Below are 20,268 nucleotides of genomic sequence, written 5' to 3'. Positions count from 1 at the left end.
AATTGGGCTAGAGAAGCCAAGGAGAGGTTAGATGAGAGACTTAGAGCCCAATGGAAACCAGAAATTCAAAGGTATAACTTAAGTTTTTAACTTGTCATTTTTGTATTAGTAACCATATATCAGACTATATTTGGTGTTTGGTACATCAGTATATAGATTTCAAACAAAGATACATATATCAATCTCATATCCATACTTTGTTTATGTTTGGTGATGAGCAGGAGCAATAGTGATCAAAGTGAAGAGAGATCGAGGCATGTAAATGGGAGAGCAATGGTGATAAGGGAGCTTCAGACAGAAGTTTATGGGTCAAAGAAGAAGAAGATAGTTAGATGGGCTAATAAACTAGTTGGTTGGAAAGCATCAGAGCAAGAAGAATGTGCAGTTTGTTTGGACCAATTCAAAGTTGGTGACAATTTGGTCAATCTTCCTTGTGCTCATAGGTTTCATACAAAGTGCTTATTGCCTTGGCTTCAAACCAATGCTCAATGCCCTTGTTGTAGAATCACCATCTTCTACGAAGAACCCTAATATTAACTCAGCTGTCAGATCGGATCGGATACTTTGTGAATAGAGTTTTTTTTATCATGTTGTGGTGGTTGAGGGTAATGGTGGGATTTATCAGATTTTTAGGATCATTTGTTTAGTGTTGTGTGATTTGAGTGGTTGTAGAGAGTGATTTGCATGTATAAGATGTGTGATTGGTTTGTCCTACTGCTCTCTATCACGCTTATAGTACAGCTTAGGCATGATTTCTTGGTAAAAAAAAACAAGACAAATGGAGGAAAAGGTTGAAGTGATGGATGGTTACGTTGCCCACTTCATGTGATCCACGACACTTGATTTTAAATTGAAGTAATAGTTGTAGGCACAACATTATTGAATATGAATATTGATTGATCAATTTCCTTATTCCATGTTGAAAACAGATCACCAAAACACTAATTGAGAAAGCCAGTCCAAATTGAAGTGACTATTTAATTATACTGATTTTAGTATGATCATTCCCTTTTCTATCATCTTATACAAGAACATAACCCTATAGGGATTTACTACAGAGAAGCATTCTTCTTATTTGTTGCAAAGATGTAGCTACAAGCACTAGGCAATGTGTTTAACTTCTAGTGCCCTTGGTGAGAAGATGAAATATATACCACATGGTCTCCCTTCTGCACATATTTTCTTGTATGTAACTTGCACAAGACAAAACTGAGATTACAAAGCCAGGAGTAACATAACAGAAGCATATTCCATGGTACTTGGCCAATTAAGTATAGCATTCACAACGATCAATTTCACCATAACCATGGCCGGGTACCAAAGAGTTTCTTCATATCATTGAAGATCAACCCCTTCCAAGGAACAAACAGTCCTTTATATACACGATGATCTACAAAAGATCTGCAGGCGTTGATGAGCCATTGCCATCTCCTGCAACGTCTCCACGACAAAGGGGGCAAACTCTGCATACAAACAAGGGTTAATAATGGGAAGCATAAATGCAAATGCAAATGCAAATGCAATGTTACCCGTGTATCTCTTTGAGCCATTTATCAACACATGACATGTGGTATTCATGGCTGCAAGGAAGAACTCGTATTTTATCACCACTCTCGTACTCCTCCAGACAAATGTAGCACCTACCACCAGTAAAACGAATTTAATTAATATGGAGATAATGTACAGCTTAATATGTTTAAAAAAACAATGCACTTACTGTTCCACGTCATCTCCATTTTCAACTGCTGTGGACTTGTTATAACACTTGATTGGGAGTGAATCAACACTTGACTCTCGAGCTGGATTTGAGAAAATGGATAATCCAAATGATGTTGGTTGCCGATGAAGCTCATCCAAAACCTGCAATTAAAAGTTTACTTATTCAAGCTTTTATCATAACTAGTTTAACCCACGTGTCATGCTCACCATTTATCCAATAGTTTTATATTCAAAATAAAATAACTTATATAGTTTTTAAATTATATATCAATAAATAATGCTAATAAAAATATATCATATTGTGTCACGATATAAGTAAATATCTTTCTCACATATAATAAATAGTGATTTTGTTTATATAGTACTTTCTTGTAATCGTGATTCTATGTATTATTTATTTTAGTTATTTTCTACTTTTTATAAGATATCTTTATAATCAAATATAAAAGATAATGTTGGATGCTTAATAATGCAAGATTTTTCTTTGTATAGAATAGAAGATTCTGTTTCAATTCATAATACAAATAATAATATTCTCGAAAGTAATAATTCTCTTAATTACATTATTTCCTTTTATTAAGTTAAAGTATCCTATTCATATAATAGTAAAGGAAGGTTTATAATTTATGCCACATGTTGGATGCCATCCAAAAATAACAATAACAATAATCTTAAAATTTGACACGTGTAAAAAACTGTTTAGAATTAATGAGAAGATGGCATTTGTCCAAATCAATGAGATCCTGACATAGTTGTTTTTCATGTTGGTTTAGTATTATAAATAGATTGATCTACTGGAAATGAATTCTATATGATGCTGATGACTAAAATTATTACCTCAAACAAAGCTTCAGCTAGCATGATGATACGTGACATGCTACTTTGGGCGCTGGCTTCATCTTCCAACCCACATAAACAGGAACCATCAGGATGCAATCCTGAAGGGCAGATCATCCTCCCACCTCTTTCACCATCACCAGCTCTTAATCTTCCCCAAAACTGCAGAAGAGGTAGATAATTAAGGATCATTGAGTAATACATACATAACTTCAAGACAAAACTAAGTGAATAATCACGCAGAGAACAAAACAAGGGCTTATGTAAGAACGGTTTTGGAAGTTTGGTAGCTACTGATGAGATGAACATATAATAAAAGAGGCTGGAATATAATTGATCAGATTCAGATCTACATAGAACAACAAGCTGAGAAAAAGAATATAAAACCTCTACCTCAGATCTTGAATGAGACCTTCGCTCACGAGAGAGGTGGCTCCTGCTACCCAAATGCCAAAGATCGTCACTCATCTCATCATTTAATATATCACTGCCAAAATCAAGAAGCCAACTACGATGATAACTCATTGCATCAGTATCATCTGTAGCAGAGAGCATGGATGGGAAATCATCTTGTCTTCTAGAATTTTGAGTTGAAAAAGCATCCCAAAACATTCTTCTGCTGTTCCTTCTTGCTTCTCGAGTACTTATCCGGTTACTTACTTCAGAAGCACTGGCAGCAGAAATGCTCGTAATATCCACATGAAGTACATTACTGTCTGAACTTCCTTGCATCCTATCTGACACAATGAATCCCAATTCCAAAGGCATACCATCATTTCCAAGTGACCATGAACCTGCATTTGAACTTGAAACAGCAGGAGGAAACAACAGAACTCAAGTCAACTAATCCTCCCTGTATATCATTGTGTCCTTCAATACCATCTCTGTTCATAAACTGACTACTGAGCTCTCGACATGGAAGTCTAACAGAGGACTCACCATCATTCTCCAGGTCATCAGCACCACTAAAGAGCATGCCAGAATCTCTTGAAGACTGCTCTCCACTGCAAGATGCAGTGCTTGTACCAGGATGAGAAGATCTGCTTTCTTTATGAATCCAATGAGGAAGAGCTGGTTCATTATCATCTGTATGATGTTTTCCTTTACTGGATGATATATTGTCTCTTCGAGCATTATCTAAATGGCGATCCTCACTACACAGAGTAGAACTATCAGATAAGAATTCTTCACTTGGTTTCAAAGAAGACTCCTTATGCAGTGCCTGAGAGTCGCCGGGTAATGAATTGCTATGCCCTGCAGAATTCACCACCAAGTCGTCTGGATAATCTTCCATCTATAATATCAATATATCAGTCATTAAAATCCATTAAGGTCCGTTGTCAATATAAACATAACGGCAAGAAGCTGAGCACAATAATAATCTAAACCCTAACAATACAACCTCCGAGTCACATCAGCGCGCAAATCCTGCATAAATCCTCAAACCCACAAATCCGAAAATTCAGCTCGTGTACAGATAAATTCAAAGAAAGTCAAACCAAGACGTGATTATGCATCAGCAAGCAAACACAAATAAAGATTGAAAATCTTCAACTGGAAACGACAACAGAATAGCTTGCTTAGGGTTGCAGAATTGAAAAAGGACACTATTTAGATTTGCGCGGATACCTCAGCTGTAGCTCGAGAGCTGGAAGAACCGCAGACGAAAGAGGAAATCCGGCGTTTGAATTTGATGGCGTTGGAACGCCGATCAACGAGATGACTACTGCCTGAACCCATCGCCGACAAGAACAGAGAGAGAGAGAGGTGGTAGGGATGAAATTGGATTTGGGAAGACGAAGCAGAAGAGAGTGGCTGCAAACGCGTTGCGTGATTTAGAGAAAGTGTTTAAATTTTGAATCTTCAACCTTCGTTTTTATTTATCTTTTACGCCTCCATTAAAAAAAATCATATTTTAATTTATGTATTTTTTTATTTGTACATGAAAAATTACGTAAGATAAAATATAATATATAAAATGATTAAAAATGATTTAGTAAGATAATATTTTATTTTATTAAATCAACAAAGTAAGGCGTGTGATTATTTATAATATGCAACTGTTTATGTTTACAATTGTGGAATGGTGAAGGTGAAAGGTTTAACGAATTTCTAGAAGAGTTACAACGTGGAATGGTGAAGGTGAAATGTTAACGAATTTAAGGGAAAGACAAATTGAAAAATGAAATATTACTAGCTCTTTCATATACCATTGAATTAAGAGGTCTTAGGAAAAAATAATGTTTTTTAGAGGGAGGTGAAGAGATGCAAATAAGATAAGTAATACTTCAAAACACTGAAGCTAATAAGTATTGTTATCATAATAATAATAATTATTATTACTATTATTATTATTATGATAAGAACCTATTTATTAAAGTGGTGTAATTGATTTATATTTTCCAACTCATTGTACAAAGTATCTTATTATAATAAGAAAGAGTCTTTTATCAGTATTTGAGTTATGATATGGGCAAGAATTTTTTCCTCTATTTTAAGTAGGATTTAGATGAGTCTATTACTAATAATATAACTAAAAGCTTTAATATCCTGAAACTTATCAATATATTTGTTAAGTGAATAACTAAATGAATAGCAAGTCACATAAAGTTTGGTTATTTCTTGGTTGTTCTAATTGATCTCTATTATAAATGGATTGAAATATATTTGACATTAAAATAAAAGATGTTGTTCTCGCACTAAAGATATATGTATCATTGTAAACGTCTATATATGTTATACATAAACGCCTGTTTAATATTGTTGCACAACGAAATTGAAAATTTAACAGTAAAAGCATAACAAATAATAATCTAATAAATAAAAGAATGTAAATTCAACAAAAAGTAAAGGATTAGCAAAAGATCGGGGTTATTACCTGAGCAGCTGAATCAAGCTCTTGAATTAACCATCTAAATTAATCATTGAGGAGTCATTTTAGAGGTATTTATAGATTGAATTAGTCATTGGATGAGGAAGTCGTTAAATTTTGTAACTCCCGAATAAATGCAAGAGGAAGTCGAATGATTGTAATGAAATGTGTGAATGCGTCTCACTAAATATTGAAAAATATTTAATGATATAAGAGGTAAAAGCAAGTATTAAAAGAGAGAGTATAACCGACAAAAAATGTGCTAATTTGAATTAATAGAAGGTCATAAGTGAAAAAATAGTTTGACTTTTAGATAATAAATAAACTACTAACTTAACTTTATAGTATATAGATTTTTTCTGTCATATCTTGTGAAATGAATATGAAAATATTTTAAGTTTTAGTTAAGTCGATACATGACTTTATATACTCATTTCCGTAATTGTGTTGAAGCAGTTAAATGAATTAAATTCTCAAGATCTCTTACTCTCTCGTTTCTCATCTCAAGTCTTCCTTCCTATTATGCAAACTAAACAAGTCACTGTATGGAATGAAACAAGCGCCAAGATAGTGGTTTGTGAAGTTCTCACACGAAGTGTTGAAAGCATATAAAGAATCAATGAGAGATGAGGTATTTCTTGGGTATTGAAGTGGACAGAAGAAAAGAGGATATCTTTCTAAATCAGAGAAATTACTCACTAGAAATGTTAGAAGAAGCAGGTATGTTATAGTCTGAGTCACTGCTTAACCCTCTTGATGTTCATCAAAAGATCACAAAAGAGGGAGAGCTAATGAAGAATCCATATGCATATAGAAGACTGGCAGGGAAGCTGATATACTTGACTATGATGCGTCCTGATATCACTTACTCTGTGCAAGTCTTGAGTCAACTTATGAAGTCGCCAATTGTGGAGCATTGGAAGGCTACTAAGAACCTCCTAAGATATATTAGAGCAGTAGCAGGGAAAGGTCTACTACTAGCATTTGAGTCTAATGTGAAACTACATACTTTATGTGACACTTACTAGCAGTCATATTTAATCACCAGAAAATCAATAATCGGGTTCTGCATATTGCTTGAAAATTCCTTGATTCCATTACGAACAAAGAAACAGTCGTTCGTAGCGATGTCGACTGCAGAGTCAGAGTATCGAGCAATGGCAATCAACCAACATCGAAATCACATGGTTAAGAAGATTGTTGAATGATCTAACAGTAAAGAAAACTGAACTTGTGGGGTTGCATTGTGACAATGAAGATGCACTTCATATATAAAAATACCAGTGTTTCATGAGAGAACGAAGCACATAGAGCTAGATTGTCATTTGATGAGAGATAAAATTCTGAGAAAAAAAAACTGGAAGCTAAGTACATTAGCACAAATGAACAGCCACCTGATATTTTTACGAAGGTCTTGAGCATATAGCAGATTGGAAAGCTACTTCTGAAGCTAGGAGTGATAAATCGGTTCTCTACTTCTAGTTCGAGGGGGAGTGAAGAAGGAGTTGCAAGCAAGGGTAATAAATAAGGAGTGATTAGGAGAAATAACCATTGTAACAGCTTCCATTTAAAGAGTCAAAGTTTGTTATCGTTAGTCAACAATTGCTTAGGTGGCATGTATCCCTTTATATACTCATCTCTGCAATTATATTGAAGCAGATTGAATGAATCCCTTTCTGTCTTGTTTTTCATCTCAAATCTTCCGTTATTATCAGTAAAGGACATTCACTCGTGAAAAAAGAAGATATGCATGAAAGTCGTATTATGGAGACGTTATATATGTTAATATATATCTACTTAGATACACTGAATTCATATCACTTAATGTGTATTATTTTCCATAGTATTATATAAGAATAAGCCGAAAACAATATTAGATCACATTGTGTTTGATGTTTTATTTGATTTGTTGATCTTTTTTGACGGAAAGATCTTCAAAAGTAAAAGGTATTTTCTTTTGTTTCAGTAAAACTTGAAAATGGTTACCCTTATTTTTAAAGCTCATCTAAGATGCATGAACTGACCAACATATTGTTAAGTTTCGGTGGTGCATCTACGAGACCAAAGAGTGTGTCTAATGTGCTCATAACGTGCATCATGTCGGAAATCGAAACTATTTGTATATTCAAGACTAGTTTAATGTTTTACTAAATGGAAAAGATTGGACAATTCTGACTAAGAGTGTGTAGACAAATGAGATTATTAGAGTGATTTAACTATTAGAAATGTAGATGATTAAAATATAATTTCAGAAACACTTTTCAAACATCTTATACGGAACTCATGCATAAATTAATAGAAATATAATAGAGTCAAAAATATATATTTTATGATGCACTATGTCAGTATTCCTTCGAATATGGAAAGTCCTAAATATAACTTCTCTATTTAATCCACACGAATCTGGACCTAAATCATTTTAAGATTTGAATGCTAGTACTTTAGTATTTCTTCGAATATGGAAAGCTCTAGATGTGATTTATCTACTTAATTCACACAAGACCGGAACTGGATTGTCTTAAACTTTCAATACTAATACGAATCAAAAGGCGCTAAAACTTTTTATATGGAAAGGCGGGAGGAAAGCAATCAAATTGCTCTTAATCTCGTACGTGTTGACGATGCTCGACCTTAGGTGAAGTTCTCCAACTTCTTTTCTATGTAGATTGCTTTTGCAAATTGTGAATCAATCTTTTATTCATCCTCTCAGAGCATCTAAATATTTCGTCATTAAATATATATATCATAATAAATATTAACTTATTTAGATAATATAGTATATATCCCATATATCTTGATATCCCATATATCTTGTTTAGGAAGACAATCTTATCATATATATATTTAATCCAGTTCAAATGAGAATGAATATTGATAACAATTGATTAAGGAGAGGAAGCAATTGAATTAGGAAGAATAGTTCTGTCGTTCTATTGATGAGATGAGTGTATATATATGGTTACATAAGGATATCTTTTGGAGAAAGATATTAACCTAAATTACAGGATACTAGGAACAATCATATCACACAATATATGGAGAATATCTATAATATCCCAATATAGGAACAATAATATCACAGTATATGGAGAATATCCATAATATCCCAATACCCCCCCTCAAGTTGGCGCATGAGGACCGATCATGCCCAACTTGCCCAATAAGAAGATAAACTGCGTTTTACCGAGAGGTTTGGTAAATAGATCAGCTGGGCTGATTTGCGGAAGCTATGTGAGAGGTGATAATGTTACCGACTTGAATCTGATCACGGAGTAGGTTACAATCGATCTCTATGTGCTTCGTTCTTTCATGGAAAACTGGATTTGTAGCGATGTGGAGAGCTGCTTGACTGTCACAGAAGAGCTGCATAGGAAGATTGTGCGAAATACCGAGAGATAGAAGCAAGGATTTTAGCCAGATTAATTCACAGCAAACAGATGCCATTGAGCGGTATTCCGCCTCTGCCGAGGAACAGGAAATTGTCACTTGCTTCTTTGTCTTCCACGCAATGGGTGAGACGCCTAACTGTATGAAGAAAACCTGTAATGGACCGACGTGTCGATGGACAGGCCTCCCAATCGGAATCGCAGAAGGCTCGTAACTGAAGGGAACTTGATGATGAAAGAAGGAGGCCTTTACCCGAACTGGATTTGAGGTAATGTAGCAGACGAATGACCGCATGCCAATGATCAAGACGCGAAGCCTGCATAAACTGAGCTAGAGTGTGGACGGAGTACAAAATCTCAGGCCGAGTGATGGTTAGATAGATAAGCCTACCGATTAAACGACGATAGCGGTCAGAGTGGACGAGTAAGGCACTTGTCGATGAAGCCAAATTATGATGTTGTTCCATAGGAAAGGAAGCTGGTTTGGCGCCATGCAATCCCGATTCCGATAATACATCCAAAGTGTATTTCCGTTGAGAGAGAAATAAACCTTTATCACTCCGAGCAATTTCAATCCCAAGGAAATATTTCAAAACACCCAAGTCCTTCATATGAAAACAAGAGCTGAGGAAAGACTTGAACCGAGAGATAGTGGATGAGTCGTTACCCGCAATGATAAGGTCGTCGACGTAGATGAAGACGTGTAGGCAGACATTCGGTTTGATGATCGAAAACAACGAGTAATCCGCATAGCTCTGGGAAAACCCATATTAACGAAGGGCAATGGACAATTTTGCAAACCAATTCCGGGGAGCCTGACGAAGCCCATAATGTGATTTGCGGAGTCAGCAAAAATGGCCAGGCAGAACACCACTAAGGCCAAGTGGCGGAGTCATAAAAACTTCCTCGTGTAAGTCGCCATGGAGAAACGCGTTATGGACATCCATTTGATGAAGTTCCCATTTCTTGACAGCAACAACTGCTAGAAATACCCGAAGTGATGCCATACGTGCTACAGGAGCAAATGTTTCGGTGAAATCAACTCCTTCAATCTGCTTATTTCCAAGAATGACCAACCGGGCTTTATAACGCTCGATTGTCCCATCAGAATTGAATTTTATCTGAAACACCCATTTGGATCCGATGGGTTTCTTCCCATACGGAAGAGGCGCCAGTGTCCACGTCTCATTTGCCGAAAGAGTAGCAAGTTCATCAGATATGGCGGCATGCCAATGATCATGAGCAATCGCCTTCTTGAAGGACATGGGCTCGACATAAGTGGTAACAGGTGCAAGAAAGGCACTATGCAAACCAACAAAGTTAGCATTAGTAATATATCGAGCAATCGGAAACTTAGTACTTGAGGAAGATGTTGACGTGGGATCAGGTGAAGCGGAGAGGGGGTCTATATGGCGAGCTGATGTGAAAAGATAGTCGTCCAAATAAGGCGGAAGACGACACTCACAACTGCCTTGACGGACTTGTGCAGAGGCGATCGGAACAGGAGTCGAGTCAGGCACATTCAGAGCAGTAGTGTCTGGCTCCGAAATCGGCTCAAATGATTCAGTAGAAGGCAGCAAAGGACTCCCCCTTACTGGCGAGGGCGGCACTGATGTGGTGAAGGAGGACTAGGATCAGATGTAGGAGACGTGGCGTCATCGAACGTTGAGGCAATACGAGCAGGAATCGAATGATGGAGAGACAATTCTGTGCTTGACGATGATGAGAACGGAAAATATGATTCATGAAATGCTACGTCCCTGCTTGCAAAAATGACGCATCGCTCCAAGTCATATAACAACCAACCTTTCTTTCCTTGAGGGTAGTCGATGAAGATACATTTGCGACTACGAGACTCGAATTTGTCATGACGTTTTGGTGTTTGAGAAGCAAAAGAAAAACAACCGAAGACGCGAAGAGACTTATAAGATGGAACACGGCCGTAGAGAAGTTCGTAAGGAGTCTTACCCGCAATTGTAGGATATGGTGTTCGATTTATCAAGAACGCTGTTGTGGAAACGCACTCGCCCCAAAATCCAAAAGGAGATGAGCGGTAAAGCACAAAGCGCGAGCAATGTTCAAGAGATGAAGATGTTTACGTTCTACTCACCCATTTTTTTGAGGCGTCGCCCTGATCGGCAAAATAAGGACAAAGAGGTAGGAATTCTGTCCCGTTATCAGCCCTGACTCGACGTACTGACTTCTGAAACTGAGTATTAACCATGGAGCAAAAATGGCGTAGCAAAGTCGGCACTTCTGATTTAGACACAAAGAACTTAACCCAAACTGCTCGAGAATAGTCATCAATGATGGTTAGAAAATATGATGCCCCATTAGATGAAGGCGTACTGTAAGGACCCCAAACATCACAGTGAATAAGATCAAATAAGGATGTAGCTTTATTATAACTTGGTGAAAAAGACAAACGAGTCTGTTTTGAACGACAACAAACGTCACAAGGACTTAATGAATGTAGCGATGAACTAGCTATATTTAAACTAGATATAGAAGATAAGATTGTGGGCGAAGGATGCCCGAGGCGAGAGTGCCACAGACGAACCGAATCAGCAACAAACAAAGAAGAAGACGCACGAGCAAGCGACAAGAACGACTTCAGCCAATAGACCCCATTCTGCGGATTACCCACGCCAATCACCATCCTCGTACGCACCTCCTGTAAGACCACAACGTTATCAGTCATTAAAATGAGCCAGACCCAATTCTTTAGCAAGCTGAAAGAATGACAGTAGATTGCAATTTAATTGTGGGTTGTATAGGACACTAGAGAGGCGACGAGAGCCCAAGGGTAGTGAACCCGCGCAATTAGCAGACGAAACACGACCATCTGGGAGAGAAATAGGGACAGGATTGATATTCGTAATACCGGTGAGTAGAGAATTGTCCCCTGTCATGTGAAAAGAGGTACCTCAGTCAAGAATCCAAGAGCCAGACGTACCTGAGGACGATGCTGCATTCGGATTCATGGAGTTATATAAATTGAGAACAACATTCCATTGCTCATTGTTGAGAGCCGTAACGAAAGCTTGGCGGTCAGAGTCCGTGAGAGCAGGAGCATTCGGAGCTGATGGAGTGTGTTGAACAGCATTCGCTGAATTCGTAGGAGCAGTTTTGGGTTAATGAACAGGGGCAGAGGAATTAGTAGGGGCCGAACCTTGATTGTTTTGATTGCGACGAGCGAATCGCTCTTTCGTCCATTCAGGATAGCCATTGATTTTAAAGCAAGAGGATTTCTCATGACCATTGCGATTGCAGTGCGAGCACAAAAGGGACTTATTGTCAATGGTGGAGTCGTCTTTCACGGACGAAACTAATTGGTGGCTGCAAACGCATGAGTTTCAGTGGAAACGCGATTTGTGACCACTGTTTTGAGGCGTTCCTCTTGAATGGAAAGCGAGTAAACACGACTCATAGGTGGAAGAGGATCTTGTGCCAGTAGATTCGAGCAAAGAGAACTATATGTGGAATCCTCCAAGCCGATCAGAAACTAGTGTATACGCTCCTCCTCACGCTCCATAATAAGAGCAGACTTCAGGTCACACTTGCACTGGCCACACGAGCAAGTTTTGAGCGGGACATAGCTGGACAGTTTGTCCCATAATTTCTTCAAAGCCGTAAAATAAGCCAATACGGACTGTCCGTTTTGACAAAACGAGGCAATATCGTAACTGATGAGGATAAAAGTCGTTGTGCCTATCAAAGATACCCAACTTAACAAATTCACTAGTAAAGCGGTAAGTAGGGGTCGAATCCCAAGAGAGCCAGAACGTTAGTTTATTTCTTATGATGCTACCTAGTAGTAAAAATGGTTTTTTTTATTGTGATCTAATTAACTAAGTAACTAAGCAAATATAAAAGCAATGAATGTTGGGTTGTAACTATTATGATTATGGAGCTCACTCTTTCTAGCATCAGTGCATTGTTCAATCGGAATGTTGATTATCAAATTCTATTAATTTATATTCTGAATTGGTTAATTTGGTTGTCCTACTCTTTGTTCGTAAATAGTAACTAGTCCAAATAGTCATAGAAACCTTTATTGTAAGCAATAACCAAGGAAATCCCAAGGTTCAAAAGCGCAACAACATAAAGATCAAATATAAGTAGGCCTATGCAATACCATTGGCAAATCACCGATACTCGACACAGGTTTATAATCTCTACATAATAAGCACTCGCAAATAGTCTATGCAAATTCTGCTTGCTACCTAAAAGACAAGACTTTTCAAATCGAATTATCAAGCCTAGCAATATGATGGATAATAATCAACCTAGTTTGCAACCTAGATAAAATCAAGATCAATGAGTAATCAATAAAGCACAAGAGATCATAAAATAATCCTGAAATTAACTTTAGAATAAAAGCATAAGAATTCTCACAACAAACCTAAAACAATGGCTTCAGCCTTAAGAGTGAACTATAGAGAACTTAGCCAGACATAGCCATCGAAAGCATTGAAGAATATGGATGAATGATGGGAAAACAAACCAGGGAGGATGATAAAGGTGGAAGCTTTCTTCTTGGATGTTGCTGAGTTCTCTCTAAATGAATGTGGCAAAAGAATAATGAATGAATCCCCCTTCTAACCTAATTTCTAAAGCCTTATATAGTCTCTAATAAAAGGGAAATAAAATAAATCAAAATAACTAAAAAGATGTGGAAATAAAATATAAAATCTCGGATCAAATCTTCGTTTAAGTCCCGTCCGTCTCCGCATCACGATCGTGACAGGAGAGTCGCGATCGTGACAATGCTCCAGTTCTCAGGTCCGTGGCCGGTAGCGATCGTGATAGGGAGTCGCGATTGTGACTTGTCAACTGAGGCTAAGTCGCGATCGCGACATTGTTGTCTTGGTCGTGACAGCTTCAACTGAGGCTGAATCTCGGTCGTGATGCTCCATCTCGGTCGTGACAGCTTCTCCTTAGATGGTCTTCGGTCTTCTACAAGCGTCGAGGCAGCTCGGCTTTGCCTCTCGGCTTCTCCTTGGGTGTAGGCGTGGCATACTTCCTCTAGCTCCATCTCGAATGCATTAAAAGTGAGTACAACCGGGATCTCCATGATAAAACCACTCAAATACCGCTTACGAGCATCCCACTAATCCATAAGTAAACTCCAACCTAGATTCCGGGAATACCACTCGTTAAGCACCTAAACACCACTATTCCTAATCTAATAGTCGCTAGTTAACAACATATAATAAGCTCCTATCTAACTTCCCACACTTAAACCTTGCTCGTGCTCGAGTAAGCAAAATAAAGCTCACTCCTCCTAAAAGCACAAAGGTCTATAGTAAGTGTAGAGACAGCCTGCTAGCGACTATACTTCAAACTCCAAGTGTAAAGCGAACACTAACCTAACTCCGATCTATCTTCTTATCTCTCCGAGATGACCTACCCAAATCCCTCCTTATGTCTCCACTTCTTATGTCACCACTACATACAATAATAAAATCGAACCAAGTGATGTGCAATAAAGTATAAATGGACATCCTAATCTCCTCTAGGGGTAAGGGTACATCAATCATGATAATAAAGATAAAAATTGAGTCTCCCACTCACTTATACACTTCTTATTCCTCCTCTTCAATTAATGTGCCAAACCACTAAATAATGTAAAAAAACCATACCTCACAACCACCAATCCTAAACAAGAAATCTGCATAGCACAACCACAACAATATGCATCCAACTCCAAGAAATAGAAATCTAATCCTAGAATCTAATACAACCACCAATAGTGTGTAACAAATCTGATGAACTAGTGAAAAGGGTGCGCATGCAAAGTATGGATAACAATAAGCTCAATAACAAAGGAATAAAAGGCTAAAACTAACTTCTTATCCCTCCTTGGTGAATCCTAAAACCCGAGACAGTCCTTCAACTCCCTTCTTATGTCTCCGACGCCAATAAATGATGCAATCAACTAAATAATCACAAACAATGTAATCCCGGCGCCCTTTCGGATTTTCACCAAAATTCTAAGTGGTAGGAACTATTTCTTTTCTTTTCTTATTTTTTTTTCAGGCACCCACCTTTTCCTTTTTAATCCATTTTTTTACTTGCCTGGTTTTTATTCTTTTTATTTTTAATTTCTTTTTTGCTGGAGCCCCCCTTTTCGATCCAATCTCTTTTTACTCTCCTGGATTTTTTTCTGATTTTTTAAAACAATAATAGTAGAGCAAAGGTTCTTGAAACATCTGGTACAAACTCGATAGAAAAACGTCAAAACAATTCAGCAAAGACTCAAAACACAAAAACATAAGTAAATCACAGAAATAGCAAAAGCACCCGAAAACACCGTAACAAACACCTCGACTAGTCGACTCCTCTCCCCACACTTGAATCGCGCATTGTCCTCAATGCAACAAAAGAGGACATCATAAAAAAGGAAGAAGAAGAAGATCCGTGGAATGCTGAATTGCTGTTTCGGTCGTGAGGATCGAAGGTGGTGGTATTTCTGACCGCGTCACGACCGTGACATAGTGCCACGATCGTGACACGAGCAAATGTGGTACGGGATCGATGTTTTGCCTCCTCCGCTGACCTCTTCGTGCTGGCTCCGCGATTTACCTATAAAAGAAAATAAAAACAAAACAAAATAATGGGATTAACGTTAGTAAAACTCCCTCGGGTTGGCTCCTGATCAGCGCCTTAGTTAACGTTGCGGCACAACGTAATGCTCTAAGTAGTTCAACCCTGTTCACTTGATTCCTTCCGGATCGCATCGTCTAGCAGCAGCTTCTTGAACCACAGATGGAAAGTTTTGAACCTTAGACCATTCTCTTCCTTAACTACCCATTTTTGCTTGGGTTTCTTTTTCTCCTTATCTTCCCCACACTTAGACTTAACCTTGGGCTTTGTATTTTCTTTCTTCGTAACCTGCACAACAGCTTTAGCAGGTTTCTTTACCTATGTGGTTAGAGAGGTGGGGCTACTGCACAAAACAACATTCGAGCATAGTTTGGGAGGTTTAGTAACGTCAGTAATACAAAATACCGAGCCATCATCTAGGGATTGTATCGTAGTTTCATATATGTTAAAATTGACAACATCCCCGTCAAACTCGAGCGTAAGCGCCCCGCTATCTAGATCTAATTTTGTTTTGGCTGTCCGCATGAAGGGTCTGCCCAGAAGGACAAGTGCAGCCTGCGTATCATGATTAACATCTAGCACATAAAAATCAGCAGGGAATATAAGGTCCTCCACCATAACCAACACATCTTCGACTACCCCTTTCGGGTAAACCGTAGACCTGTCAGCTAGCTGAAGCACAACCCCTGTTTCACTCATAGGTCCTAACTCTAATGATTTGTATAATGAGTAAGGAAAAACATTAATAGAAGCACCTAAATCTAGCATGGCCCTATCAATTTTAGTTTTACCTATAGTGCAGGGGATACTCACCATCCCTGGATCTGAGCGCTTGGTAGCTATCTTTTATTGGATGGCCGTAGAAACTCTTTCGCTGACCTGAACCTTCTGCTTTCCTTGCAGCTTCTGGCTTCTTTTCTTAGTGCAGAGCTCCTTTAAAAGTTTAGCATAACGAGGCACACTCTTGACAAGTTCAAGTAGCGGGATATTCACCTTACACTTACTGAGCGTTTCAAAGATCTCCTTGTCGTCACGGACATTAGCGCTTTGTCGCGGACGAGATGGTTGGTCACGGTCGTGATGGGGTAAACTGGGGCTTAGTCGCGATCGTGATAGTGTGTCACGGTCGTGATTCTTTTGTCAATTTTTTCGTAAACCAGATCACCATCATCTCAGTCGTGATGAAGTTGCCACGATCGTGATGTGTCAACTAGGACAAAGTTGCGATCGTGATGACTGTGTCGTGGTCGTGATAACTCTACAGTTTCCTCATGCAGCCTCTCTTCTTGCAGCTTTACATCGAGTGTTCGTATAGTGATGGCACTTACGTTTTCTCTCGGTTTGGGAGGGTAATTTGCCTGAGATCTGTTGCGTTTGATTATTGACTGCCTCCGCCATTTGTGATGCCTGCTTCTCCAAATTCCTTATGCTCGCCTCTGTGGTTTGAACATGTGTCGTGAAGTGCTTTGTTAGTGTTTCCAGCATCTCTCTCGTCGATGGCTCTTCGGATTTCGGTGGGTATGGAGCGCGGTATTGGTTGTTATATTGATATTGTTTATTCTGCCCCCTAGCCGGGTCGCTCCATCTAAAACCAGGATGATCATTACCCTCGGATTGTAGTTGTTGTTTTCTCGCTGATTGTAGTTGTTGTTGTTGTTGATGTAGGGTTATCTCCCACAAGCTCGGATCTAGAGAGTTCAACCAACACACACTAAGAACAAGTGTTCTAAGTGTTGTTCAAACTTGAAAACAAGCAAGAACAAGAAGAAAGAAAGAGTTTTAAGGGAAGAAATGGATATGTTCTTGAAGAGAACTTCTCTTGCTATGTAAGGCATCTTGGACTTAACCTCAACACAATACAAGAAGAGAAAGATCAAAACAAGCTATAACTTAACACAACATGGAGATATACTACCATGAGCACCAAGAGTTTCCCATTCAACAAGTTTACACAATCAATTACATAAACAAGATGAAATAGGCAAGGTAAGCAGTTTGATAGATCTTCTCAAACTAACAAGGATGACCCATGAGAAAGTAGGAGGAGTTTTTACTCTACTCAAAACATCAATTCAATCAAAGGCCCCTTTTGGTTAGGTCATTTTTGGCTTTTATACCTCCAATGACCAATGCCTTCTACCAGCTGAAAACTCGACCAAATAGGTCCAAAATACCCTTAGGAAAGTTCCTTAAAAGAGTTAGGGAAAAGGGATAGAATTGCACACTTTTACAACCTAGCCGGGTAAGGTGTAAAAGTGTGTTAGTTTCACAAAAGTGACATGTGCAGCCTTGATATTGATCTTGGATGGCCTTGATGTCTTCATTGGATTTGTTGGGGATATGCATCTCTTCCACATAATATAAGGGTATAAGCAATGGGTTCCATTTGGTATGTTGAAATCAAACCCAAAGTAGCCTTCATAACTTGATCTTATCCGGGTAGCTTCACAGCATGTGACTTGCAGCCATGATGAAGGCCTTGAATGGGTGAGGTGTCTTAATGGAAGTTGTAGGAGATTGTCTTCTCTATGTCATACTAGAAGATGGGAGGCAAAGGGGATCATATCATATGTTACCTTCAAGATCAAAGTGGCCTCCTTGACCATGTCTTCTAGTTTCTTTGTCATATCTCTTGTGAGGTGTCCTTGACTTTTTTGCCTTGAGGATGCTCCTGCATCATTCCCTTCCTCTTGAGAGATGCCTGACCCCAGGCCACCTCCTCCTATGGTGTACAATGACTCCTCATGATCCTTCACCTCCATTGATTCATCTTGGAACTCTTCTTGGTGCATTTGTGGGTGGAAGCCTCTAAATCTGTCATATGAGGCTTGAGTGTGCTTCTTGGTCATACATAAAAGTCTTGTATCTTTAGGCCACTCATGTATGTGCCAATATTGCACGTGTCTTGGCTCCTTGGAGGCTAGTATAGGCAAATTCAACTTGTTCTCTCGGTTCTTTTCTTGGTGCCTTGACTTCTTGTCCTCGCCAATGGAATTCTCCTTTTCCTTGATCCTTTTATGTTCTGCAGACCTAAGAATCTGAAATGGAGTAATAGTCCTGAGAGTAATTTGCTCATCATTGCACAAGAAATGGTACTTGTTAGCATAACCATCATGCATCATTTTGTTACCATTTTGCCAAGGTTTCTCTAAGAGAAAGTGACTTTCTTGCATAGCTAGAATGTCAAAAGAGAGTGTGTTTATGTAATGGTTAATTTTAAGTGTTAACTTACATTTCCCATGTGCTTTAAACTCTACACAATCATTCATCCAATGAAGCTCATAAGGCCTAGGGTGCAAAACCGAGACTAGTTGTAGTTCTTGGACTAATTCATTGTTAACTATGTTGCAACAACTATCTCCATCTATGGTTAAGTCACACACCTTATCCTTAACTAGACACTTACTAGGATACAAGTCTTCTCCTAGGTTATCTTCCACAAGTTTAGTTTGGACCTTAAGGAATTTCTTGCAACTAAGGCTTGCACCTTGTTCATACTCTAGCTCTTCATTATGCACTAGTTCATTCTTATGCTCAAAAACATGGTTAAGGTAATTGTCAATTTTATGAATAAGTTCAGATTCAAGTTGTCCTAATGCATTGATTATGATGTCTCCCTTGTTAGGACAATCTTTCTCATAGTGACCCTTACCTTGACACTTAAGGCATTCTATGTTACTAGCCCGAGTGTTCATAGAGTGAGAAGTATGAGAGGGTTTAGAAGTAATCCCTTGGTTACTAAACGATGAAACTTGGATCTTAGGCAACTGTTAGGAATGGTCCTTGTAGGACTCTCTTAGAGCTATGACTTCCTTGGGCTTGCTTTGGTTAGCTCTTCCTACCTTTCCTTTCCATGTATTGTTGTTGAAGTTGTTTGGCTTACTCCCTTGGAATGCTCTTGCCTTGAGCTTTCTCTCCACCTTGATGGCATTGTGAAGAAGTTCTCTACTTGTAGTGTAGGGATACATGCTCACTTCCATGGCAATGGATGGATTCAATACCCTTAGGTACCTAGCAATGGTAGCCTCATCATCTTCACTCACATTGGCCTTGATCATGGACATGTGCATGGCATTGTACACTTCCTCCACACTCATGCTTCCTTGCTTCAAATTATCCAACCTTTGTCTCATTTCTCTTGCATAATGGTGAGGTACAAACCCTGACCTCATGACATCCTTCATCTCCTTCCATGTAGTAATGGAAGGTTGACGCTTGATCCACCTCTCTCGGATTTGGTTGTGCCACCACTTCTTTGCAAAATCTTGGAGCCCTAAGGTGGCTAGTTGCAACTTATCCATCTCTTGAAAGTTGTGGCATGCCCATATTTGCTCCATCTTCCTCTCCCATCTCATGTATGAGGTTGGATCACACTTCCCTTCAAATCTTGGGATTTTGAACTTCACCTTGCCTAGGCCATCATCCTCTCTTTGTCTAGGTTCTTGCCCTTGTTCTTGGAACCTTGGTCTCCTTACTCTTCCTCCTTGCCTCATGTACCTATCCTCCTGAAACTCATCAACATCATCATCACTATACCTATTCAAATCAGTAGAGTTAGGGTTAGAAAACTCCCTTGGATAGTTCATTGGTGGAGGTCTAGGCAATGGTGAGACAATGGGTCTAGTGGGTACTCTTATGGGATCCGGTCTTAGGTGATGTGATATGGATCCATGCCTCACATCTTGTCTTTGAAATGGTAGTTGAGTGTGTGGGTGTGACGTTCCTCTAACTTCAAATTGTGTCCCTAGAACTATAGGTGGTGTTCTAGTCTTGTCTTGTTTGGATTCAATGGTGGCTAGTCTACTAGAAATGTCATTCAAGTCCTTCTTCAAGTCACTAAGAATG

General features: G+C 38.7%; 1 protein-coding gene across 1 annotated transcript; it reads right to left on the bottom strand.

Moving 5' to 3' along the window:
* Positions 1–1,390: 1,390 nt before the first annotated feature.
* On the bottom strand, positions 1,391–3,324 carry LOC141250720 (uncharacterized). Its single transcript, XM_073670067.1, has 5 exons — positions 2,950–3,324; positions 2,557–2,718; positions 1,718–1,860; positions 1,530–1,640; positions 1,391–1,463 (listed from the first exon to the last, which is right to left on the bottom strand). The coding sequence occupies exons 1-5, from the start codon at positions 3,322–3,324 to the stop codon at positions 1,391–1,393; spliced, it is 864 nt and encodes a 287-aa protein (XP_073526168.1).
* Between the last annotated feature and the right edge of the window lie 16,944 nt (positions 3,325–20,268).

The sequence above is a fragment of the Phyllobates terribilis genome, unplaced genomic scaffold (genome assembly GCF_046119375.1).
Source record: "Phyllobates terribilis strain yellow unplaced genomic scaffold, ASM4611937v1 Scaffold_6051__1_contigs__length_47143, whole genome shotgun sequence".
NCBI classification, from domain to species: Eukaryota; Metazoa; Chordata; class Amphibia; order Anura; family Dendrobatidae; genus Phyllobates; species Phyllobates terribilis.
The sequence above is the reverse complement of the archived record's forward strand: the minus strand, read 5'-3'. Positions and strand labels throughout refer to the sequence as shown.